General features: G+C 56.5%; 1 protein-coding gene across 11 annotated transcripts in view; it reads right to left on the bottom strand.

The window, feature by feature from the left end:
• Positions 1–25,973, bottom strand: part of CAMTA1 (calmodulin binding transcription activator 1) — an 806,010-nt gene that overhangs the window by 227,833 nt on the left and 552,204 nt on the right. For 9 of the 11 annotated variants that reach the window (XM_036999801.2, XM_036999802.2, XM_036999803.2 and 6 more), the window contains one exon: positions 12,715–12,786. The exons of the other annotated variants lie outside the window; for them this stretch is intronic. In XM_036999801.2, coding sequence (XP_036855696.2) covers positions 12,715–12,786 — 72 coding nt within the window. The remainder of the gene's footprint in view (positions 1–12,714; positions 12,787–25,973) is intronic. 11 annotated transcript variants of the gene reach the window in all.

Below are 25,973 nucleotides of genomic sequence, written 5' to 3'. Positions count from 1 at the left end.
GCTCCTGGCTCCCCAGACGACTCCAAGCATTGACCAGGCACATTTACAGGGCAGATCACTCCGTGTGAGAGAGGCACATGCGCTCCCAGAGCATCTGGGTCCAGCTACCTGCCCTCGGACTTCAGCTGGCATCAGGGACCCCAGCTGGGGACGTCCCACAGGAGCCTCCGGACCCCTGTCCCCTCCAGCGGAAGCAGAGAGCGTGCAGGGAGAAACAGGGAACCCATGGGAACTGATTTCTTTGGAACTGACAGCATTTTTCTGAGAATTTTTTCTCTGAATTAAGAAATCTTTTAGCAGTTCAGGATCAACAAACCTTTCTGTGCTGGATGCCTTCTTAGTCCTCCAAGCAAACCTCAGGGAGAGTTCACAGGCTTATGTCCCCAGGGTAACCATTACTGGGCATGCAAGAGACCACTCCTTCCCTGCGAACTCTGCGCTTGCAAGAGAAAGCCTCCTGCCTCTGCAGGGGGAGGACGTGCTGCTGGAGGAGTCATCTGTTCTGACGACTTTGCAAAGTTCTGACGCGTGTTTCTGAGGGGCGCAGGGGGGCCCGGCACAGCCATGGGAGAGCCTGGAGCCATCCCCGGGAACTGAGGCCCCATCTCTGCCCTCAGGAAGCCTGCTTTCTGGGTGGGGATAAACACCATTCACACCCACCCAACAAATACGGGCCCACATGCCAGGCACTGTTCTAGGCACTGGAGAGAATGCAAGGCAATGCCCCTCCTCCAGGGGGTCCGCCTCTGAAGGATGGCGACGGGGCAGGAGTGGGGGGCGATAAATAAATAACACAGTTGATGTTGTACAGTGTGGATGAATTGCAAGAGATTTTGTGGAGTGAAAGAAGCCCCAGCAAGAATACACACTGCTTGATTGCATTTTTATGAAGCTCTAGAACCAGAAAAACTGGTCCACGGTGGGAAAATCAGAAGCAGTAACCTCGAGGATGTGGGTGTGGGGACTGACCCGGAAGGGGCATGGGGGAGGTTTCTGAGGTGGTGATCATGTTCTCAGTGTGGGCGTGGGTTCGGACGGTGTTATGTGTGCATTGATACCAGCTCACGAAGTAGCCTTTGGAATTCCCCACACTGCCTTGTTAGTCCCACCTGTCCCACCTGTTAGAAGGGCATAGAAGAACATGCCCGCCCCTTTCTTCCACCTTGAGTTTACCTCCTCCTCCAGGAAGCCTCCCCTAACCACCCAGCCTACTCTGTGTCCCATTCTTTGGATTTACCACATTAGTACCCTAACACTTGCATACTCAACAGCTTCCTTGTGTGTCAATTTCACCTCAAAGCTAAAAAGAACTGTACATAAATACTGAGCTCCACTTAATGATACCTGTGCAGAAGTACTTGGGAAGAGGCATACTGTCTGAAATGCATGAAAAATAAATAAGATGGGTTGCTGCATAGATGGACTTTTAAGTGATGAAACACCGTAGTAAAAGGTTAGTGGTAGAATCTGGGGGTAGGCATAAGGGTGCTTGTAAAACTCTCTCAGGTTTTCTGTTTATCTTAAACATTTCGTATTAAAATGCTGGCAGGGAAACAGAGCGGTTTGCCAGAGGGTGAGGGAAAGTGGGTGGAGTGTCAGGGCGTACTCACTGTGGAGCTGAGAGCTGAGCGGAGACCCAAATCCTGGCACTGACCGTGGAAGACCCAGGCAGCAGGAAGAGCAGGTGCAAAGGTCCTGAGGCAGGGAAGCTCGGACCATCTGAGGAGCATGAAGAGGCCAGCATGGCTGAAGAGAGCTGAGGGACAGTACGGTCAGGTGGCACAAGCCCGGTGGGGGTGCAGCCGTTATGGGAACGTGAGAACTGACAGGCACGAGAGTGGTGCGGCCTGGTCAGGCGTAGGGGACCCGCCCTGGCTGCAGACGGAGGGGGGAGCCACGGTTTCATCTTGGCAGAAGCAGAAGAGAGGGGTGGGGGATGTGGCTGAGGACCTGTCTGTGAGGGGACAGGGTGGAGGGTGAGGACAGAGAGGAAACAAGGTTGGCTTGAGCCCTGGCCGGGTGGTGATGTGCTCACTGAATCAGGAGGACGGGCGTGTGGAGGGAATCAGGGGTTTCACTTTGGCTGCAAGAAGCTTGAGCTGACACTTCAGCATTCGGGGGGATGCTGACTAGCCCACTGGGTATGAAAGTGTGGCCTTGGCGGTGAGGTCAGGCTACAGGCCTAACGGCGGGAGTCACTGGTATAACACTGGCATGGGAAGCCGTGGCACTGGAAGATGACCCAAGGGAACAGTGTAGACAGAGAAGAGAAGGCCTAGGAGAAAAGAGCAGGGGGTGGGCAGGGGGCAGCAACAGCCAGGCACTTAGAAGAACTTGTTGGGAAGGGTGCCTGCTGTTGCATGGGGGAGGCATCAGTCAGCTGATGGGGATGATCCAGGGGGCAGACGGGGCCCTGGGAGAAGCACAAGGGTGGAGCGGTGGGAAGAGCAGACACAGACAGGAATGCTGAGGACAGCACAAGTCCTCGATCCCCAGAAAGTTCCCCAAGGGCGGCTCCGGTGGGCTGGGGGCTCCCGAGCAGCAGGGCCTGCAGAAGGCAAGAGCGCCTCATAGCATGCCTCGGTGCGGGGAAGGGAGCAGTCTTCACTAACACGCCCCATCACCGAGGGGGAAAGGGGAGGGGAAAACCCCAGGAAGGCCATTTAGGGATGACAAGAAGTCCCCTTCAGGCCTTTCTGAGCCCTTTACTGGGAGGAGAGCAGGAGAACCCAGAACGTGAGGAGCAGTGATGCCCACGCACACCTGTGTTCGCCTGTGCACACCAGTCCTGTTGAGTCTGGAGTGTGTGGTGTGTCTCTTGCGTGGGAATACCTGTGTCCAGAGGGCCCCCAAAATATCAATGGAGGTAAAAGCGGTTATGAAGCCATGTCGTGGACAGGAGTCTGTGACACGCCGAGGCCCAGCTTCGCCGCCGGGGGCCTGAGCCAGCGTCCATGTTCGCACTCAGAACACGTCCCCACCAAAGCCTCACGTTTTCTGTCTCGCTCAATCAGATTATGGCTCAGTTTCACTCTTGGCCGTTTGAGTTCTTTCAGAGGCAAAGTAAAAAGTGTTTCCTTGAGGCAAACTTGTGTCTTTGCTTTGGAAACCACACTTTTCCCTTTGCTCCAAAGAAGCTTAGGATATTGAGGATGGAATGTCAGCTGAAGATTACATGGAAAGGATGATTACACAAAAGCCCCACATTATGAGCCATCTAGAAGGGAAATTAAGCAGCTTTTGCCTTCTTCCCGTCTTTGAAGGATGCTCAGTCGAAGGGGAGAAGGGATTGTTTGTGTCGATAAACAAAGATAGTAACCAAACTGGATTGCCCATTGTTCTGCCTTTATGGTAAAGGCAATTGCTCAGCCACGCTTACAGCACACACGGCGGAGGCATAAACCCTCCGCAGACGGAAGGATTAAGAGACTGACAAGTCCTGGATAATAAGGCTAATTAATAATTTCCATCTCTAAGGAACTGCAGCTCCACAGCTTCATTCTTCCTCTGCCTCCCAGTCTGGCCTGGGCAGCCCAGTCCTCTAAGGATGGAAAGACCAAGGAGGGTTCTCAGGCTAGGCCAGGATGGATGGAGGTCAGTCATGGGGGGCAGGGAGCCGAGGGGGCACTGGGGGCACCCGTGCAGGAGGTGAAGGGCTAGAATGTGGAGGTCACATTCCACCGAGTGTGCATCAGGTCCCTGCCTGAGATTGCAGGGTAAGCCGGCATTGGGGCTCCTCACACGGGCCCAACTGATGCACCCAGCATTTGGCCATATGATCGGTGGGCTGGATGCAGTCTGCTCAGGGATCCTCCCCTCCCCAAACTACACCCACCCACCCACCCACCCAATCCCCTAGAGCAAAAGCCACTGGAAGTAGTCATAGCAGGGTGATGACCAGAACACCCACTGCCTGGGGGCTGCCATGTGCCAAGCACGACACTAACATCTTTGCGGGCATTCGCCCAATTCCTCCTCCCAGCGACTGCAGCAGAAAGGTTATGCCTATTTTATGGACAGAGGAGTGAGATTCAGAGAGATTGATCTGCTTGCCCAGAGTCACATGGTTAGTAAAAGGGCAGGGCTGAGTTCAAACCGTGGGCCTGGAGAGACCTCAGGCCCCGGCGGTCCCAGCAGGAGCCAGGGAAGCCTTTCCAGCTGCTTCAAGCTCTGCCCATACTCAGTACCTGCCTTGTGCACACGTGGTGGCAGAGGGCCCACCTCCCGGACGGCTCGGCAGCACAGGCCCCTCCACTGAGCAAGGCGGGGAGGCCAAGCAGCTGAGACCTGAGCAAAGGACACTGTCTGGGTCACCCCCCTGGGAGGCGGCCAGCGGGAAGAGCCTGGATGACGCCTGCCTGGACGTCCCCCTGTCCCCAGAGTAAGGGATGAGGATGAGGGAATCTTCTGGAACATTCCCAGTGACTTTCCTTAGCAAGGATAATGGCTGCTTTTGGGGTACTACCATATTTTCTGGGGGCTCTCAGTGGGCACAGCAGAGACCTTGGTATCATAAATTGTGATCAAGCAAAGATGTCTAAGAAGGAAATAATACTGGCTCTGCCATGCAGCCTGGCAGAGATCCTGAAATCTTAATGGAATTGAGCAATTTTTTGCATAGCACCGTAAATTCCTAGTGTCTACCTTATCTCCTCATCACATTATTCAAGGCCCATTGAATGGAGAACGCAGTGGAAGCTGCTGGTTAGAATAAAAGTGGAGCCGGGAGGCAGGTAGGGCCTGCTCCCCGGCTCCCACCACCCCCTCTCCGGCTCTCTCCCACTCCTGCCCCTTTTCCAGCCGCAGAGCCCTCACTGCCTCCTGGGTGTCCGCCTGCTCTTCCCCAGATAAAAAGCCTCCTGGTGGCTTGGAACACAGGGCTTCCTCCATTTTGACATGGCCTCTATGGTCAGGGTCCCCCTTGTCCCTGCACCCCACCCCACTGCTCCTCCAGTGCCAGCCCTTCTGGCACCTGTCTTGTCACCCGCAGCACCTCGCCCATGGAACAGGGACACAACCATTAGTGGGAAGCTCCTTCCTGCTACAGATGCCCCGAGGTCAGAAATGGTGCCTGGCTGCTGGCCCTGCGTGTAAGGACCTGCTGCCCAGCTGCCCTAAGCCCTCAGTGCTCCAGCTTCATCCTGTGAACACAGGGCCGGCCTCAGAGGGTGTGGAAGCCCGCTACTACTGTCACCATTACTGATAATAACCCTGAAAATAAAAGGCCATTGCTGTCATTGTCAGCCTGGAGCTTTCGCAGCAGCGTCAAATGTACAAACTGCTGGGCAGGCCCATCTCCCCCGCTCTCTTCTGCTGGGCCACACAGGGCCTCCCCAACCCTTCCTCCAATTCACTGAGGGCTCTGTCCCAGATAACCCTGCGTCTGGTCTGTGGGAACTGGAGTGTGTGGTGCTGGACCACACACTGCCTTGTTAGTCCCACCTGTTAGAAAGGGCATAGAAGAACATGCCCGCCCCTTTCTTCCACCTTGAGTTTATCTCCTCCTCCAGGAAGCTTCCCCTAACCACCCAGCCTACTCTGTGTCCCATTCTTTGGATTTACCACATTGACCAACCTCAAGTGCCACCCACCTAGCATGTAAGTCCTAAGGTCAGAAAGGGATTTGATGTCACAGATTCCCTTACCTGCCCCTCTACATAGGAGCCCTTCCCGGTTGTTGGGGCCCAGCTACTCTTTCCCGCTGGTGGACCTGAAAGCACTCACGGTCAGCTGGGGTGTGACCGCCAAGGGTGTGGAATAAAGCCAGTTGGCCTCCGACTCTCTTGTCCTTGGCCCTGGGACCTGATCCCCATGAAGGTAGCGCAGCCAGGGTCTCTGGGCTGCTCTTCCTTCCATCTCTGCTCCCTAGCACAGCCAAGCCCCTTGGGTCTGGCCACTGCAGCCTGCGAGCTCTCAAGGCTGAGAACCTGTGTGTTTAAGGGGCTGGACTCAGCCCTGCGCACCCTTGTCTCTGAGTGTCCCTTATTTTCCCAGACCCTCAGTTTCTTCTTCCGTGAAGGTCAGGGTGGATCCGCCTAGCCCTGACTCCCTCCAGGGTAGCTGTGAGGACTGCAGGATGCTGGAGTGCAGTCCCCACCGATGCCGAGGGCCACCGGTGCCAGAGCTGTGGTATCCCTGCGCCATGCACCCTGTAAGGAAGACCCTCTGGCCGAGCTCAGCCCATACATGGCATGTACCACATCCTCTGCTCTGTGTGGCTGCGGGGTGGGTACCAGGGCCAGGCTGAGCTCTGGGCTTGCACAGCACAGCATCTACGGGATGGTGCGCAGAGGGGCTGGCTGGCCCAGGGCACCTCCCCTCCCTACTGACCTGGGCCCCAGGGCTAGAGCCCCCCCAGGCACTAACTCACTTCTCTCCTTAAACCATGTGAGTCAAAATGCTCCTTCTGGGGCAGAGCCAGCCCGATGGCAGCACCTCTCCCTGCTCTACACTCCGCCAGCCCCACTGCGTGATGACCCCTGTGGCATGGCAGTCTCCGCGCCGCACGGCGCTGTTCAAGGGCCCACATGCGGAGCGTGCTCTTTGATGCTCTATCTCCCAGCCACTTCTATTTCACCCCTATGAAACATAAAAACGGTTACTGAGCAAGAAGCTGCAAGTATTTTTTATGAAGCTATAATATCCTCCATTAAAAAGGAAAGATGAAAGAGAGAGAGAGAAGGAAAGGAAGGAGGGAGGGAGGGAGGGAGGGAGGAGGCAATGGGAGGCAGGGAGGCAGGAAGGCCTCTCCCCCTGGGCTGCCTCCTGCCGGCGGAGCCCAGTTCCGTCTGCGTGGAGGCACCCCCACAGCCCCAATGGGCCTGAGAACTGCAGGGTGACGGTGGCTGTGCTCCCCTGGCCACCCCGCTGGGACTGCTGGTCCTTCTCTGACCTCGCCCACTCGTGGCCATGGCCCCAGCTACGGCCATGCTTCCAGATGCAGGGAGGCGGACAACAGGGGTGCACATAAGCTGCAAAGATCCAGTCACCCCCACACAGATGTCAAGTCTTCTTGGTGGCGGAGCGGGGACATTTATGGCAATGGCAGTGCCACCACTGAGCCTCAAACCTGTCTCCCTCTGTGTCTGGCCACGGCGGCAAGTGGCATGAAGGGAAGAGAGGTGTCTGGCCAGCTTGTCTGGCCCCGCTCATGCTCGGGGGGCGCTGGCTGCAGCCCACCTTTCCCTCAGCACAGCCGCACTGTGAGAGAAGATGGGGAGACGCAGCATGGGGGACCACAGATGCTCACAGGTCCAACCTGGTACTCACGGCACCGAACTGCCATCTGCTGAGCCCTTGCCACATGCCAGGGGCTGGTGACATGTTCACATGTGCCACGTCTCATTCATATCAATTCTCACGACAGTCCTGTGCGGTGGGCACAGTTATCATGCCCACTTCACTGGTGAGGAAACTGAGACCCGGAGAAACTGAGGAACTGCCCAGAGTTTAACTGCTGACAGGTGCTCCCCGGTGACCCCAGCCTTGATGTTTAAGGGGCTGAAATAAACACCTTCCCGACCAGAGGGCAGTGAGTACCCACCTGCCCACCCCGTGCTCGGCATGGGGCCCTCAAGGCAGCCTTTCAGGTGATGGGCGTGCCCAGGGCGGGTGCTCCGGGAGCCTGTGGGATGCCTCTGCCCGCCAGCCCCTTTCCACACACACTTAGCCACTTTAGGGAAGCAGCGAGCTCAGAGGACCCTTCTTGGGGAGCCAGAGCAGTCGGCTCAGAGCGAGTCACACTCCACAGGTGGGGCTGCTGTCAGTGGAGACACACATACTGAGGCCCCATCCACGGCAGTGATGGATGGGATGCATGCCCACCCTCCTGGGCATGTGCTATCCAAGGCCTGGGCAAGGAAGCCCGTCAGCCCACAGCCAGCTCCCTCCCCTGCCCACGGGGCAGGCCTGGGACTTGGTTGCCCTTGGGGCCCTGCAGGGCTTGTTCAGATGTGAGGAGGTCCCAGTGGTCACTGCAGAGAGCCAGGCAGGAAGCGAGGCCCCTGAGGGAAGGGGGAACTCCCTCGGGATGCACTGAGGTCGAGGTCTGTATCTGGTGCAGAAGCTGAAAAGGAGCTGTGCACTCTGAGGTCCCCAGAACTCAGGCAAAGGAGCTTCTCCGGGTCCCGGGCTAAGTAGCTCCAGAGCCTGGGGCCTGCCTGCCACCCCCTGCTCTGGGGACGCCTGGCAGTCCTGCTCTATCCACCCTGGGAAAGCCCATCTCAGGAAGGGTGGGCAGGCAGTTGGCCGTGTCAAGGACGGAATGCCAGCTGGGGGGCCACAACCCAATGAGGGAATTTGGGGTTCCAGCTTGGCCCCCAGGCCTTTTCAGGCTGCTGGGGAAACATGGTTCTTACGTGCCGTGTGACTGAGCCTGGAGCTCTGCTGGAGCAAGGTGGGGGCCCCACTCCCTCCTGGGGGGCAGTAAGTCCCATGGCTGAACCCTTCTCCACCCCTTGGAAGCTTTCTGGGGGGCCAGGGCAGCTGGAGTGGGATCCCCTGTTTCCCTGGAGCTGCATGCCCCTCTCTGGAAAGGGTGACAATGGTATCCCAAAGGGCAGGGAGAGCAGAGGTGGGCACCCTCAGCTGACTGTGTGACTGTGTGACTGTGGACAGGGGAGCCTGGTCTCCTGGTGAAGTGGGCCACGGTGAGGCCTGGCGCACTGCCTGGCAGGGCAGTCAGCACTGTGGCTGGTGGTTAGAGCTCCTGCTGCTCACGGCAGAGCTAGAGCCCAGCTCCTCCTCAGGTCCCAAAGTCCCAGAACTTGGACCCCAAACCTTTGCCATTCTCCTGCAATCCAGCAGCCCCAGTCCTGGGGCCCCCCCAAAGCCCCATGGTGTCTGTGTTTGCACAGTAGCACTCCCAGGCCTGCAGGCCTGTGTGTGCTGCCAGGGTGGGCTGGGAAAGAGCACCCCACAGCCTTCGCCCTGAGAGCTGGTCTTAGCAGCCAAACAGCCCCCAGAAGGCGGAAGCAGACACACAGGGACACACCCCCTGCTTCACTGAGCACAGAAAACATTCATTAAGCATTTTAGAGGACAAGGGCAACAAGAAAAACACTCATTAGAAGCAGAAATAGTTTCCAAATGAGCCATACAGAATTTGCTGGGAAGTCTGGCCTGTTGGGGGCCTACTCTCATAAAAGGATGGAATGTGGGGGCCAGAGATGGCAGGAGGAGGCAGGGAGGCTCTGAGCAAATCCCAGACAGGAGAGGTCCTAGGCGGCAGGATGGAGGCTGAGGCCCTTGCTGTGTGGCTCAGCCTTGGAGCAGCCCGGTCAGCAGGAAAGGAGGTGTGTGTGCAGCCAGCAGGTGTGGCTTCTCCAGGTCCCAAGGCAACCCCCCCAAGGCCCTGCCCCAGCTGGGAAAATGGCTGAGCTCAGGCCCTCTGGGCCTGGAGTGGCCTGGGGTCTTGAGATGCCACCCTGGCGGGTGACTTCACGTGGTGCCCACCAGTCACAACAAGGACCTTATGCACTGTGGACCCATCAGGCTTTAGTCCCTCTCCTCTAAGGAAGGTTCTAGTTCCTTCCTGTCTCCCTGCTCACATCCTAATGAAGTATTTATTTGCAAGTGGGGGGTGGGGAGGGGAATAGAGAAGGGCAGTGCCCTTCCCCAAAAGCCAGGTCACTCGGAAGCTAAGTGCCCATCTCTCCTGCCCCTCCACCCCACTTCCAGCAGGGCAGCCAGCCTCCAGCCTCTGTGCCCCAGTCTGACACTCTCTCTCACACCCTGTCCTGGGGTGCTGGGCAGCCGGCAGCAGATCCTGGGGACAGGGACCCAGGTCCCTCCTGCAGGGAGCTCACAGTCTAGTTGGATGAAAACCAGGCCTATGTGGGTAGGGGTCTCTGCTGGGCTAAGGGGCCTGGGGATAAGCGGTGTCAGTATGAGGGTCTCAGAGGCAGGGGGAGCTTGGGGCTGCTGGTCGGAAGGAGGTGCCACTGAGCTGGGGCGGCCGTGGGTAGAGTGGTGGGGCTTTGGAGAAAGTCTCCTTTATCTAGATGCCCCCTCACCTCCTTCCTCCAAACCCTTTCCCTTTCAGGAAAGTGTTGGGGTGTGAGGGGTGTGGTCAGTCCACTGCCCCTTTTCCTAGCAGTTCTTCATGCACAGGGGACCAGGCTGGCTTCTTCTGACCCAGCTGGCACCTGAGCTGCCACCATCTCACTACGGTCACTGCCCTGACCCTTCATGCCCACCCAATCCTTTTTCTTGGTAATTTGTGTCAGAGACAAACTCGGGCCAATTTCCATCTGGGCCAGTGTCTCACAGCTTCTTTCCTATTTAATATCAGAGAAATTAAACCTGGCCACGCCGTCATTATCCTGGTGTTGTAATTAGCACCAGAACAAATTGCCCTGAGCAGCACCGGCTGCTGCAATCGCTCTTGGGCTCTGGGCTGGACGTGCACAGTGCTAATTGCTTTGGCCTCCACTCCTGAACCACCTTCCGCCCAGCAGTGACCGGGGTGCAGGAGCCCCCACACCTTTGCACACTCTGTCACCCGCTCACAGAATCAAGAGTGATACGCAAGGATACAGCCAAGGGGCACAGAGGAAACACAGAGGCCCAGTTCAGCCCTGAAGACACCAGATCCTGTCATACTGGCCTTTGGGGAGGCTCAGGCTCCTCGGCCAGCTGCAAGGGAACAGAGTCAGACGCACGAGTCACACACCCCAGGCATGTTTCCAGCATACAGTGGCCGGGACCGAGGCACTGGGGAGGGGAGGCTGGGCCAGGCCCCTCCTGTGTCTTGCCTGGCCCCGGGCACGTCTAAGGGGGTCAGCTCAAGGGGCTCAGGCAAGTGTGATCCACCATCCATTCTGCGGAGTAATGAGCTCAGACCCCATGGCTGCCTGGTGGTGTCTGGTTCCAGCAAAGTAAATTTAGTGGAATTAAAAAGCCACAGGAGCATGATAGAAGGAGAGGAGGCAGTCAGAGGAGTGGTGCAGAGAGCAGGCCTGCAGGAGAGGGGGCATCTTGGAAGGGCAGGCAGCCGGGCTGCCGGAGAGGCTGCCTGGCAGGAGGCCGGCTCCTGGGGTGCCGCTCCAACAGGCGGGCAGGGGCCAGGCCGGCAGGAGGGAGAGTGTGCCAAAGAGCGGGCATGAAAACTGAGAAGGACAACAGCCAAGATGGGACCCTGGGCTTGGAAGGGCCAGGAAGGCATTTACAAGAGCCACAGGCTGCTTGGGGTAAAAGCCTTTCTCTGGCAGCCAGAGTGCGACCCTGGGGGCACAGGGACATGCTCTAACTCCACCGCGTCTCTGTCCTCAGGTACAGGCCCACACCCCACTTCTGCAGCCAGGCAGGAGAGAAAACCCTTTGCCACACTGAAACGTTTGGGCCCATTCTTATTAAGGAGATGGGGAAAGCATCATTCCACACTGGTGTGTGTCACACTGGAAGGTACCACCCTACGACATGCAGAAGGCCCCTGTCACAAGGAAGCAGGGCTGAGCATCTAGAAACCCAGGTGCTACCACGCCAACCTCCAAGGGAGACAGACCCTGGGAAGCTGACAGCTGGGCAAGGTGTCGGGGAAGCCTGTCTGCAAATCAGCGCGTCCTCAGACTGTCTCAGGCGTCATCTGCTAACGAACCTGCTGAACCACAGACAATTATTTCTGGGAACTGAGGGAGAACGGAACGGGCTTGGAGGAGGGGCTGTGCAGAGCCAATGGGCGGAGGGCCTTATCTAGGCGGAGCCTTGGCGTCCACACCGAGATGACTCTGGGCCCCGAGGACCCCTTCCTGGGACCAGCAGCCCCTGTGCCTTCCAGGGTGTGGGCAGCGACCGTTCTGAACACGCCACAGGTGTTATGGGGCTTCCTTTCTGATCGGCCTGGCACCTCCCCGCTGCGTCCCCAAGTCAGGGAGGTCCCGAAGGCACTGGGGCCCAGGCTAACTTGAGCAACAGTGGGCGCAAAACGTGGGACCCACGGTGGGAGAGGCCAGAGGCAGCAATTCCTGGGTAAAGGCTGTAGGAAGATGTTGGGGCGATGGGCTCTACAGAAAGCAGCTGCAAACGAGAGGGCGAGTTTTGCAAAGGACCCACCTCCATCCCTCGGAGCCCCACTCACACAGCCTACCTCCTGCTAGGCAGGAGGACCACCAGTGACCGCCAGTTGGCAGGAGGCTGGGCGGCCTCGTACCCACCCAGGTCAGACTCAGCGAGGCCGCACATGGGCACCATGGGACAGGGACGCGGGAACCAGGCCACCCTACAGAGCAGCGGCCACTGGGCAGCTCCTCCCGCCTTTCCGCCATCCCGCTTCACGGCAGACATCGATGCCAGGCCCCTTCCTGCTGAGCCCGGGCGCCTCCTCTCCCAGCAACCATCCGAATCAATGCCATGGCAACCAGCCTGACTCCGGAAGCCAGTTTTCCACAAGTGCTAACGACTAACTGACCTGCAAGAGCAAACGAACGCGTGGCTTTCAGCCAACAGATGTTTTGCCGTCGGGCAGGGTTGCTCAGCCTCCTTTCTGTCCTCATCCAGAGGAGACTGAGGCACCGGGCTTCTTCCCCTCTGGGCACCTGACATCACACCAGGCCACACAGAGCTGGCCTCAGCGCCACACGCCATCGGCCCTAGGAAAGCTCGCCAGGGCGCCTCAGCCCAAAGCCGCCGCACGCTGGACCCCACGTCCACTCAGCTCCCGCGCAGGCCCTTCCCCGGCACCGGAGACAGAAGAGGCGTCCAGTCCCAGCCACCTACCTGAAGGAGCCAGTAGCACCTCCGGTGGAAGGTGGGGATGATGGAGGAATGGACATAGCAGCCGTACAAGCACTAGGGAGAGAGGAAAAACGAGAATTCAGTTGGAAAGAGGGAAGGAAGGCGGGAAGACGGCGCAACAGAGAAGGAGCCAGAAAGGGCCACAGACGCGGCCGCGCCCGGGGAGCCTGAGGGGCCAGGATCCTGTGTTTGGGTCCAGCACCAAGACTAAGGTTTGGGACGTGTAGAAAGCACAGCGGGGAAACTCCAGCGGGCAACACAGATGGACAGCTGGGTGGTTTCCCTTTGGGGGCCATGGAGGCATGGAGAACCCAGCAAGGCCAGAGGTCAGGGCAGCGCACACATGTGTACATTTTGCCTATTATCTCAGGCGCTTGGATGCCCCTCAAGTTCATTCATAGAGCCTATGCCCCCATGGTGTATGCAGCGGACTGAAGGGTTTGGGAACTGATTCACATATAAACACACTCCAGACCTTTTCTGGTCAAGGAGCGTCACACCAGGGGAGGCAGGCCTGGCGGGTAGGAGGTCTCAGGCTGGTGTGGCACACGTCCCAGGACCGGCCTTAGAGCCTGGCAGCCCCCTGAGCACATCTCCCCTGTCTGGTTTTTATGTAGTTTATTCACATACGTGTTTGTTCTGAGTATAAACCTGCATCTTTTGCAGATGGATTTGATTTTGGAGAATAAGGTGGGTGGGACTTCCAGTTCTGGAGTGCCGCGTGAGGTGGGCCATGGGGAGGGCACTCAGGCCCAGGCTGCCTGGTGGGCATGATAGGCAGGGCCAGCTGTGCTTCTGGAGAATGGCTGTGCCCAGGGCACTGGGCACTGCAGGGTGGGCCTGCTGGCAGGGGTAGAGAAGGGGGGCTGAGGAGAAGAATAATCAATTGGCTCCCTCTCAAAATGGAACTGAGAGTGTGGGAGGGGGTTTTTCCTGTCTTTTGTAGCCTCCAGTTCCAAACTGCAGTGCTTACTTTCCTCTGGAGTCCCCCTGGCTTCTGGAAGCACATGTTCCAGAAGGGGTGGGGAGTGGGGGGCAGAAGGAGAAGGCAGGGCCAGCAAAGCCTGGCAGGACAAAGGATGGGCAGGGGCTTCCCTTCACTGCCCATTGCTCATTTGCACCTCTCCACAGGCCCCCACCCCACCCCAGCACCTCTGCATTTAGAGCTGTCATCAGACAGTCGTCACACACCCAAAACGACCAAGTGGGGTCTGGTTTGACTAGGAGTCCGTGTAAGCCCTGCCTGGCTGTTAGCAGAGTTGAAAGGGAAATCATTTTGGACTATGGAGCTCTGGCTGCAAGAAAATCCGATTTTCAATATGTTAGAACTTTGACTGAGTGCTGTCAGCTGGGACTTAGGCCCTGTATCAACCAAACAAACAAATCCGAAGTTAATTTAAGCGATTCCCTTGCAATTCTTGCCCACGAAATGTATTTATTATTAAGAAGGCAATATTCTTTCCTGTATTTTCTGGTTTTTAATACACCGGGTTTTCTTTTTGCTAACTCACTCCTTCCTGCCAAAGGAGCCTCATGTCTGGACCTTTTCTCTGAGCGTGTGGTCGCAATCAATGAGCAGCCTACCTGCAACTTTAATCAGCTTTTTTCCTCTGGAATTTGCATGTTCTCACGGGCAGTTTCATTGCTTTTACTCATGCAATCAGCCAAATGGAGGGAGACATAAATTGTTAAGTCTCTCCCGTCCCTTCAATATTAAAGGCTTCACACCTGCTCTTTCCCACTGTTCGTTCCTCTTGAGAGCCTGTTCACCTGTCTCTTTCTCATTTCATTGCTTCTTCTTGAACTTGGAAAGAACACGGTTGATTTGCAACACCATTTCCCCCTCGGTTCACTGCTGTCCTTCTGGGTAGGGCTGCAACCTCCCTGAACCACATGCTAGGGAATCACCGAGGATTTACCAAACACCTACTGTGCGCCCCTTCTGTGGGAGCGCACAAACGGGTCAAGAAACGCTCTCCCGCTCCATCACAGCACCCCCTGCAGCCTCGCCTACGCAGCCCCAAACCATCCAAGAAGCCGAATGATGTTAAGAAGAAAAATCGCCGTTTCTACATCAAGGCTCATGCATTTTAATCAGAGGAACCCTCGGGGCCTCACTCGGAACCTAGTTACTCTATTTTTAGATATTACTCTAACCGCCCTGTTGATCCGATGTTTCTGGTCTCTGCAGAGGAGAAGCACGCCCTTAGGAAGATGGGAGAGAGAGCGAGCGCAGCTAGAGGCTTCAAGGGAGGAAGGGAAGGTTCCCCAGAGAGCCCCAAGGACTCAGGAAGCCCGAGGGCACTGGGCTGCTCTCCCTGTCACCTTGCTCAGCCCTGGGTCACTCCCAGGCACCTTTGCCCAGCTGTGCTGCCTGACCTGGAGCTCCTGGAGGCCAGGGTGCCACAGACCTCTTGAGTGAAGACGGCCAACCCCCTCCCTGCTGTCACAGCCCTGGGACACCAGCATCCACAGCTGGGCACAGGGGCAGCCCTGGAGACAGTCAATGTGTAAGTTTCGTTTGTGGTGTCTGGAGGCACAGGCCTATCTAACACAAACTAGGAAACCATCCTGAGAAATGACTCCACATTTGGTGCTTAAAGGGGTCAAGCTTCAGCTTCCAGGGGAATGGATGAGCACCGCATGGCTGGCTTCCTGGCCCGGTGGGGAAAGAGGCGCCGGGAAATCTGCCCAGTGAGCTGGAGTCAGCAAGGAGGGGCTCCCCAAGAGCTGGGTCCTGCTCGTGAGGGAGGCCTGCCTTCTGTCTCCTGGGTGGCCGTGCGGGTGGAGAGCTGACGCCTGACAGGATGCTCAGGTGGGTGGGAGCGGGGATCAGAGGGACTTCGGGGCCTTCAGATGAGCAGCCGGCGGCGGAGGAAAGAGCGGGGAGAGGAGGGCACGTCCAGCAGCAGGATAGGCAGGCGGGGGGATGGGCTGGGGACGGTGGGGAGACTGGGATGAATGGCAATGTGAAGTGCATGTTAGGGCCTGACAAGAGGTCAGCTTGGGGAGACAAAGTGGGTCAGATCACAATAGCCACGGGGGCCCCAGCAAGGAGTTTGGCCTCACCCTTACCCCGGGGCAGCAGAAACCAAAGTCTGACATCAGATCTGACTTTGGGGAGCTCATGGTGGCAGCAGTGGGGCCCGGGAACAGAGCCGAAGGTTAGGGGCACAAAGGCCAGTCCCCTGAGTCCAGGGGGACAGGCAGAGACTGGATGGCAGCAGAAGCAGTGACAGAGAAGAGAAACAGCCACGTTTTTCAGGCATAAGGATGACACCCAGCTTTCTGGCTGTGCAGACAGATGTGCACATGGTAGTCCCGTTCACTGACACAGGAACCCCTCGGGATGCCGCAGGCTGGTGGGGAGAGGCTGACTTCAGATTTCTATTTTCTGACTTTGACACATCCAAGTAAACACACAGAGAATGTAGTGAGTTGCAGAGATCTGGCACTGGGTCTGGGCTGGAGATAGCGGTCTGGGCCTCATCAGCCTAGGGATGGGGCTGGGAGCCCATGTAGAGGCCCAGGGGGTGGGCGTCCACTTAGGCTGGTTCCTGCAGAGCCAAGCCTTTCATGTGGACAGAGCAACAATGTGGGAACTTGCCAATATTCAGAGCATGTGCCAGGCCGGTCTCACCGTTGGCCCATCCTGGCCCTCTCCCTTGCACTCACCATGCACCCCAGACAGCCCCCGGCCCCGCCCGGATCCCAAGTTCTTTCACCAGTTCCCTTTGTCACTGTCACCCTCATTTTGCAGCCCTTCTCTCTGTTTTCAGCCTGTATGATGATGTCATCACCAAGCCAATTGGGGATTAACCGCACACTACTTCATGTGGGAGCATATCAAATCCATTCTTTTATCCACTAATCAAAATAGCAATCAAGTTCATCTGTAACAATCTGTGTTAAACAAACCCTTGGTACTTTTTGATAGCTTAGGGGTCCCCTGGGGGCTCCCTGGATCAAGCTTTTTATTTGGGGGCCATGATGTGGTTGGAGGGAGAAGCACATCCCGGGATGGTGATACAGCTGTGTGTGTGTGTGAGGTGTGTGTGCACACGTGTGTGGGGGTGTATACAATAAAGTGTGCCAGGAGTCCCTTATTTATGTGCATGCACAGAGAAAGAAAAAGATACAGCAACTAATTATTTATAGGAAACTCGAGAGAACCGCACCCTGCAGAGGAAAGTCACTTTCAAATTAGTTGTATTTGGGGAATTAAGGCCTGACAGTTTCCCTCTAACATGACAGCTGAGCAGGGAAGAATTTTTTCTTAAATACTCAAAATTGCTTATATGACATTATGGGGCTTTTTTCCTTCTTAAGTAAAAAGTAAAGGTAAAATTACAGGGAAACCCAACAGTAAACAAAAGCTGCCTTCAGATCGAAATGAATGTTTCCCACGAGGAACAGGAGCATTGGCCGAAAATCTCAAATGGCTTTCTCCCCACCAGACTCAGCTGCCAGGGGGCCCCACAGGGCTCAACACCCAGCGGCCTCAGGGGGACAAAGAGGCGAACTCTTGGGCATGACGAGCCAAGCTTGACTGGTCGGGGTGTTGCGACAAGACTGGGTGCTTCCCTTCTTCAACCCAGCTCTCACTGGCATTATGTGACGGGTGATCCTCCATCCTCACCCCACGTCCAAGCTCAACCCTCTGCCGTCCCCTTCACTCTTGGCGTCCGCTCCAGAAAATGTTTGAGTCCCTGTCCCCAGGCCAGCCACGTGCTTCCTACCTGCACACTTTTCCTTGTACAGCCCCACTACCTGTGCAAACCCCAGTCTGAGTTCCTCTCAGGTTCGCCTCCTCCAGGAAGCCCCTCCTGACTGGGCCAGTGGAAGGAGTCCCTTGAAATGACTCATCAAAGGTCGTGGGGGCAGCCATGAGGGTGTGGATTCTGCCCCATGTTTTATACACACCATCATTGTCATTTAACTTTTCACATCTGCAGTCTGGCCTCCCCTATTATAGGGGTTGGAAGGCTTTCTAGAAAGGGCCAGGTAGTAAATATTTTCAGCCTTGTGAGGCAGATGGTTTCTGTTGTAACTGCTCAACTCTGCCTCCGTAGGGCACAAGCAGCCTCCTCTGACAATAGGTAGACACATGGGTGTGGCTGTGTCCCAACAAAACTTTATCCACGGACACTGTAATTTGAATTTTGCATAATTTTCACAAATCATGAATATTATTCTTTGAATTTCCCCCAACCACTAAAAAATGTAAACATTATTCTCAGCTCCCTGACCCATCAGATTGAGAAGAATGTGAATTGCCTAGTCCTGTAAAATTCCCCACAGCGACTTCTGCGTAGCAGGAGCTTAATAATCTTGGCTTGATTTCCATGTGATACAAATACCCAAGCAGGGCGAGGGAGGAGGGGCAAGGCCCGTGCACACGGAAGACAGGGGACCACACATCCCACAGACACACACCCGAGCCAACCCCTTCTCCCTACCACGCCTACGGCGGTTTGCAAAGGACTCTTATGTCTTTCGAGTTGGACTTACCCATGGATGTTTGTTTTCTGGGCCTCAATGTGATAAGCATCACCCTAAATGCCTTGTGGGAGATTAGCTGACACTCAGTATGGTGTTTGACCAGAGACTTCTTGGCATGTAGCAGGAACTCCAAGAAAACATAGCTTCTGCCTGCCAAGCACCTTCACCTGATTAACTCAGCAGAATTCAGTGAGATGAGGTGCAGGCAGCTGACAGTAGCTAGCGATGTGCGGGGAATATTTAGGTGCTTGGGCCTCTCCCTCAGAGGAGCAGAACACCCCGATGGCCTCAGCCAGTGAAATGCTCTCTCTGGGGAGGGCTTTTCCATATGTTTTCTGGGGCCACCTCCCACCAGAGGCAGGGGGCCCCCAGAGCCAGGCTTGCTGTTGACTTCCCTCTCTGGGAAAGTGAGAGCCCAGCACCCTTCTCTACCTCTCTAGAGAGCTGTATCCAACCTGGCAGTGAAAAGCCACGTGTGGCTGTTCAAATTCACATTAAGTAGAATGAAATAAAATGGAAACCTCATTCCTCGGGCACACCCGCCTTGCTGGACGTCGTGGACCCCCCCCCACAGTGGCGGAAAGTTCTACTGGACACTGTGACTCTAGAGAACAAGAGTGGAAATCTAGTTAAGAGGTGCTTGACTAAGACTCTTGGAGCCTAAGACCCCAAGGATTTGGGGAAGCCAGGGTTTGGGGGAAGATGATTCATGGAGGTTGGAACTTTTGGGTGGTGGCTCTGCTTTGGGGACTTGGAGAGCTTGAAGGTTGGTGTCTGTCATTCCAGTTGGGCCAGCTCAAATCAGTCAGTGAGTATCTTCCAGAGCCCCCACTCCCCTGCTCTTCCCCCAGATCCTCCGCTAATGGGGAGCTAATACCCCCTAGGACCTCACACAAGAGCGTTTATAGCAATTTCCCATCTACAATCCTGGGAGCTGGGTTAGGCTTGAAATGGCCCCCGTGCTCCCCCAGTGGCCTAACCCCAGGGCCGCCACCGGCCTTACCTCTCCCACTGTGGGGGCAACCGTTCGCACTAAGGCAATCAAAGTAAAAATGGATTTTTAGGTGCCTGGTTTGTCTCATGCACTTGAATCTGACGAGAACATGACAAAGATGGATAGTTTTTTAAATGTGTCACGGTATAAAGGTGATGGAAGACAGAGAGACAGCAGACGGGCAAGGAGATTCCACCCAGAAGGTGATGATTTAATCCTGCTCTGAAGCAATGGAGAGGCAGGGGCCCTTTCATCAGGATGCCTGGGCAGCTGGAATGACAGCAGTGCCCTCCAAAAGAGCATGCCTGGGTTGGGCAGGGCCTGGCATAGATGTAAGAGGGCACAGAGCTGGAGTTCTGTATAAACAGGTTTTCCCTCTCCTTTGCTCTGTGCCTGTCCCGAGCCCCCGTCCTCCACGATCTCCAGCGTCCCCAGTGAGAGGGAAGGACAAACCAACCGAGGAACCCAGATCGCAACAGTGCTGATGGCTACGTGCACGGTGCCCCAGGAGGGGTGCCATGGAGCCCAGAGGAGGAGTCCTTTTTTTGTGCTGCAAATCAGCAAAACCACCTAAGAAGAGGCCTTTGTGATGAGATAAAGGGTGAGTAGGAGTCAGCCAGGTGGATAACCTGGAAAGATCAGGTGGAAAGACCAGGCCAGGAGGACAGGTGAGGTAGCTTAACCACAGGGATGGGCATGTCAGCCCCTCCCCAGCTTTCCCACCCGAATCCTCTGTGGGGGACCAAGCTGGGGGGCCAAGCATGTGAATCCAGATCGGTCTGCTGGATCCCCCGTGGGACCCAAGATGAGCGGCTGGCAGATGGCCTTGCCTCTGGAGCAAAGGCCCTGTGATTTTTATGGCCCTGCCCTTGGGCACTGGTCCGGACTCTGCACAGTGAAGCCGTGTTCCTGGAAGGACCGTGGGAGGCCCTGAGAATTCCGGGACAAGCGCAGGCGAGGGATGAGAGCTGTGGATCTGACCCCGCCGGCCCTCCCCTCCTCCCCATCTCCATCTCTCACTGCCGTGTGGCTCCCCTGTGCTTCTCCCCCCAACCACGCTGGGCTGTCTTTCTGTGGCAGGTAGCAAGAGGCCCATCATTCCAGTGTGACCCAAGAGGCAAGAAAGCCTCCCTGATTTGAGGTGACAACACCAGGGAGGGACACTCCCCAACCTGGGCTGTGTGCCCAGCCCTGGGACTCCCAGCAGGGCAGGAGGGCCCCTGACTGGGCTGAGCTGCAGGGTTCTCAGGATGGGGTTAAACACAGCTCCTTGGCTGCCAACGTTTTGACACCCCCAGGAGAAGCAGGCGCTCCTCAAAGAGTGGGCATAAGTGAAAACCCTCTAGTACCTTCCAGATCTCCCCAAACCAGCAGGGGCTGCAGGTGCAGGGGGAGGGCCAAGCAGCCCTGTGGCTCCCTAGGCTCCCTGAAAGCCGAAACACATCCTGGAAACATCAGGAAGGCCTTGCGCCGTGGCAATGGGGGGAGATGTGGGGTGTCGTTGCCTCCCACCTCCAGCTCTACACCGTCCTGCACAGAGCCATGCTGGGAGGCCGAGGCCCAGCAGACTAGCAGTCTGTTCAAGGTCACAAGGTTAGGAAGCGGCAGAGAAGGACTCAAACCCGCCCTTGTTGGGCCCTGCCCCCTGAAACTTCCCTCAGGTACCCAGGCCAATGGCCGGGGCTCAGGCCTTCTGCAAGGCCTGCTCTCCTCAAAGACAAGGGGATGGAGTTTCAGACTGCTCCCAGACTGTCTTCACTGAAGGATTTGGTTCAGATTAATCTAAGATTAGACCAAATGGTTCAATCTGTGCACTGCCTGCAATGCACTGGGCCTCCGAACTTGTTAAATAGTGAATTGCTTTAAAATTAGTTTGAGTTAAATAGATTGCAGTCTGATTTGGCCTCTGGGGTTGCGTGACAGGAGAAATCTAGCATATTAGACCATCATTGACCAGGCCTCTAGCCCGGCCTCTCTCCTAAGACAATCTGTGATGGCTTCTCCCAGAGCATCTGAGGTCTTGCCACACCAGGGGACCAAGGGCAGACAGGACGGGGGCCAGCCTGGCTCCCCAGCCTGATGCTGGTGGGTGGCTCAGGCAGATGCCAGCCATGGTCAGGCTTAGGCTGTCTGCCTAAGTTCTGGTGGCACCTGACTGCCCTAGAAATAGCCTCTCAGCCCCGCACTTTCTTGCAGGCCTCCCCTGGGGAGGGGTGTGCAGGCTTCCACATATTTCCTTCAGAGCCTTGGGGGACTCCGCTCTCGGAGACTGGCTACTTCTTAGCCTGGAATCCTGGTGTCCTGCTCTTCCATGACATTAAATCAGTCTTCCAGCCAATTGACTGTTTGTCCCCTGTGCTCATCACTGTAGGTGACCCAGGGTGACAGGGAGGAGAGGCAGTGACAGGGCCCTCTCGACCATCCCAGATGAGGGGAGGAACGATCCCTCTCTGCAGGTGTGGGAGCCAGGGTCTGAGACGTCAGTGCCATGCCTAAGGTCACAGCGACAGGTGAGAGGTGGAATTTGAACTCCAGGAGTTCCCCTCCACCTCACGGGGCAGAGGGTCTTGTGCACACAGCAGAGGAGCCCCGGGTACCAGGCGGGCCATCCTGGCTAGGGAGGTTGGGTCCTCAGAGCTGCAGGAACTGAGGGGCAGAGAGAAACAGTGGAGCAGTAAACTTGGTAAGGCTGGCACCTCTGAGCACACGCACACACCCAGATGCCCCCCCAAGCCCCCTCCAGGCAGGCAGCATGCACAGGAGAGAATCAGGAGAATGGGGCCTGACAGGCATGGGAGGCATGTGCACACACTTCAGTGCCCTGAAGAAAATGCCTGTGGATGCCAGTCACTGACACAGGAGAGCCCCCAGGGCATCAGAATTGGCAGGAGCTCAGGGGTGGTGGTGGCATCTTGGGCAAGCAGAGAAGGCCAAGGAAAGGAGACCGTGCAGGTGGGGGCCGTGCCTTGCTGGGGGAGAACAGGTGGGGGAGTCTGTGGCAAGGAAGGGGGTGGCCCCCACCCTCTCCCCAGGCTTCGCAGCCCTGAGTCTGGGTGAGAAGCAGGGAGAAACGCTGTGGGGCGCATCACAGAGACAGTGGCCCTCAGTTCTCCGGCCGCAGGCCCCGGTATCTCTGCAGAAAGTTTCAGCTCTCTCTACAGTGAGCGTCCTTTCAGTCGCTGAAGGGGGCACTAGGAGTAGACGTAAGGGACGGCATGCGCTCGGAGAAGCCCCCTCACCGCTGCCCTTTTCTGGACACCAAGGAGGTGACGGTCCCGCCAGCACCACTGCAGAGCATCACACCCACCTGGGGCCCCGTGCCCCCTTCACAAGGGAGCAGCCAAGTGGCCGCGGGAGTAGCCCACCCAAAGAGCCAGCCGCAGCCTACCCGTGGCATGAGTGAGGAGGGCGATACAGAGTAATGAAGTTTCAGATAAAAAGGCATAAAAATCATGTTTAAAGATATAAATAAAATCCCTGGAGCTTCAGCTTTATTGTTTTCTTGGGGTTCCAGGATTAATAAATTAGTGGGCATAAAATGGAATCGCTAAAAATTGATAGTAAGGTAAATTTAGATTTAGACTGGATCTCCAGCCAGAGAGGCCAGGGCAGGAAGGGGGGTGCTGGGGGAACTCTCCATGGCCCATCCCAGGCTGTTCACGGGGCCCCCACTCTGGGCTCAGTGACCAGGGCCAGAGCCTCAGTGAGGGGGTCCAGTCCAGGCACCTGCTCACTGCCCCCCTTGGGACCCTCAGCCAGGCCCGTGTGGGCCCCTGCCCATCTCCCCCTCTCCAGCCCTTGCTAAGCCCCTTCAGGGACCAGCTGCCCAGGTCATGTCTGTGTCTCATTAATTTCTCCCGGCACTAGGTCCCCCACAACCCCTCACCTCCCGTCTCCTTGCTGGGTATGCCAGGCGGTTCGCGAAGCTCCGTGTGCCCCGCCGGCAGCAGCAGGGCTGTCCTCTCTGCGTATATACGTGTTCTGACTCCGTCATACCCCCGCCCCATATTCTTGCTCCTTCAGCCTACTTCAATACATCTGGGTGGTTTATATCTCCAATACTTCCTAAAAGTACTGGGCATAAATAATAAATAAATAAATAGAAATTTCCGTTCTCTCGTCAAAGTGTGTTGCTGCGCCCGAATTCTTGGGGTTCTGCCAAGTGGCTGGAACTGAGCTTGAATGTGGTTCATGCTGATCACGGCCTCCCGCCCCTCCAGATCTTCCCGCCGACAGTTACTGGGTCCCTCCACTATCACCAGGCACCCCACACTCAGGCTCTGATGAGGACACTGGGCTTCCACACGTACCTCTGGGTCTGCTGCTCCCCTTGGCCTGTTTAGGAAGCACATTTTAACAGGGCTTTGCACATTTTAGCTGAAGGGAGGACTACTGGGGGGACTGCACCCCTCGGTGCTCATTTTCATTGTGTTCCAGGCAGCTGGCCTTGTCCTGGCTCAGCCTCCCTGCCTCGGTCCCTGTTCCCAGAAGCAGGACTTGGGAGATGTGCAAGACACCAGAAGCCACTCCTGAAGCCCCCAGAGGCCATTCTAGGTGACATGGTGGGCAAAGTGCTGCCCAGAAATCAGCCTCTCTCCAGCACCCGCCCTGCCCATTGCCCTTGGGGCATGCGCGCCTGGCGTAGCTGGCTGTAATGATTGCTCTGCTCCAGAACCCGGCCCCAGCGCGGCTCCATCCAGGCACCCGTGACACCTGCCAGGCACCCATGGCACTCTTCAACACACACAGCTGCATGAGCAGGAGAGTCCAGGAAAGGAATTCTTGCTTAAAAGGGGCAACGGAGTTTTGTTTATTAAGAAGGTGGAGGGAAGTGCCAGAACCCGAGTCTGTGGCCATGTTAATGTGAGGCTGGGCTCCCTGCCAAGACATTAAGTGGAATCGAATTCCTGAAACCAGCTTTAATCAGCAGATTTTTAAGGTTAGAATTACTCTCTCCTCTCGAAACTTTGCCAAGGTTAATTCGGGCCTGAGCATGCAGAATTAATGGGCTGGACAGAGTGACTAGCCTTTTCCTGATTTTTTTCTCAAGTTCACGAAAACAGCCTTACAAGAGACACAGCAGCAGGGCAGAGCCCTCCTGTGCGGGGCGATCGATCCGGGGAGGAGGGCAGCGTCAGAAACGCACCCAAGTGCAATCAGGCCCAATGGCTGGCTCCAGCCAGAGAGATGCCAGGATGCATAGCCAGTCTGGGTGTCCTAGGGGCCTGAGGGCCTGACTGAGCCAGGTCTGTGCAGCCACACCCCTTCCCCTACCAACACGCGCTGAGATATCTGTAGATGCCTATCCCAGCTGGGCGCCGCTCAGTGCCACCAGGTGCCTGAGCACATCCGCGCTCCCGCGGCCCCTTCTGGTAGCAGCATACACCTTGCCCACATCCCTCGGAGTCTCTCTTAGCTCTGGTTTCCTCCTCTACAGAATGGAAGTAATATTAATGAGTGAGGCTTGAGTGCTAATGGCTATACAAAGAGGGATCTACGGTTTCTAGGGTTTAGCAGAGGGAAGGGCTGGCACTTGGAGGGCTTTGTGACCTCAAACAAGAGGCTTCCCTTCCTTTGACGATACGCTGTGAGGAGTGTGGGCCCTCGTGGGCCTGGGCAACTCTAGAGGAGAGGCGAGTGGGGAGAGAGGCCCCTTCACCTCTGATCTGCTCCTCATCCTTCTTGAGGGAGGACCGGGTGCCTGGGGGTGGGGAGCGTAGGAGCCAGACCTGGGCTGACACTCTGGGTCACTCCCAGGGCACTAGTGATCCTGGGCAGAGCCTTGGTCTCTGAGTCCCAACATCCTTGTTGGTAGAAGGTAAATGGATGATGACTCCACCTTTGCAGATTTGTTGAGTAAATGAAGATTGAATGGCAGTATGTTTTCAGGGAATGGCACAAAGGAGGTCTTCAATAATGCAAGCCTCCTCAGTTTCCGCAGATACACCCTTCTCCTGGATTCTGAGCATGGTATTACACAGGGACCCTACCCACGCACCCCCATCCCCATGGCTACCCTCAACTGCCGGGACGGTCCAGGGCGGTTGCCCATGAGAGCCCTGCTCAGGCTGCGGGCAGGTGCCCTGCTCTTTCCCTCCAGCCTTCTCAAGGAGATGAGATTGTTGTAAAATAAGCAGCAGCCACTTGAGACTCCTAGAACCCCAGTGAGATGTAAATGGAAGGGGAGAGAGAGTCAGAAATTCCTTGGGGGCTGCGAGCTCTGAAATCTTCCCCTTCGAATGAAGCAGGGACCCTCCTTTGGGGAAAAAAAGTCAGAGTCTCCAGAATTCTGCTCCGGTTTCTCCCCGAAGTTCCCAGCTTTCCACAGTTCTAGCCAGGTGAACTTTACTGAGCAAACCTCATCCTGGGACCCCCCCTGGACACATTTCCTGGCCTTGGCATGGCTGTGGTGGGCCAGGTTGTGGAGCAGAGACCCCACCCACAGCAGCACCTAGGGGAGAGGGAGCCCCTTCCTTGCCCCCTCTTTCCCTCTGACAAACGGCGAGGATCTTCCATCCGCTACTGCCAAGCCCCTCTCTTCATCAGCACCACCTTCTACTCTGGGGAGAGCAGGGCAGGCTGACTGGACTGGTCTGCTGGTTGGAGCACTTCCCACACGTCCAGCGCCCCAGAGTGCTGCCTGTCCCACACCAGAAGTGGTGGTGGGAGGCCGTGCAGGGTCAGCCGGGCTCCCTGGGTACACCTCATCTCACGTCACTCTCCCCGGAGCCTGCAAGCTGCCAGC

The sequence above is a fragment of the Manis javanica genome, chromosome 4 (assembly GCF_040802235.1).
Source record: "Manis javanica isolate MJ-LG chromosome 4, MJ_LKY, whole genome shotgun sequence".
Lineage (NCBI taxonomy): Eukaryota > Metazoa > Chordata > Mammalia > Pholidota > Manidae > Manis > Manis javanica.
Note: the sequence above shows the minus strand (reverse complement) of the source record. Positions and strands in the feature narration are given on the sequence as shown.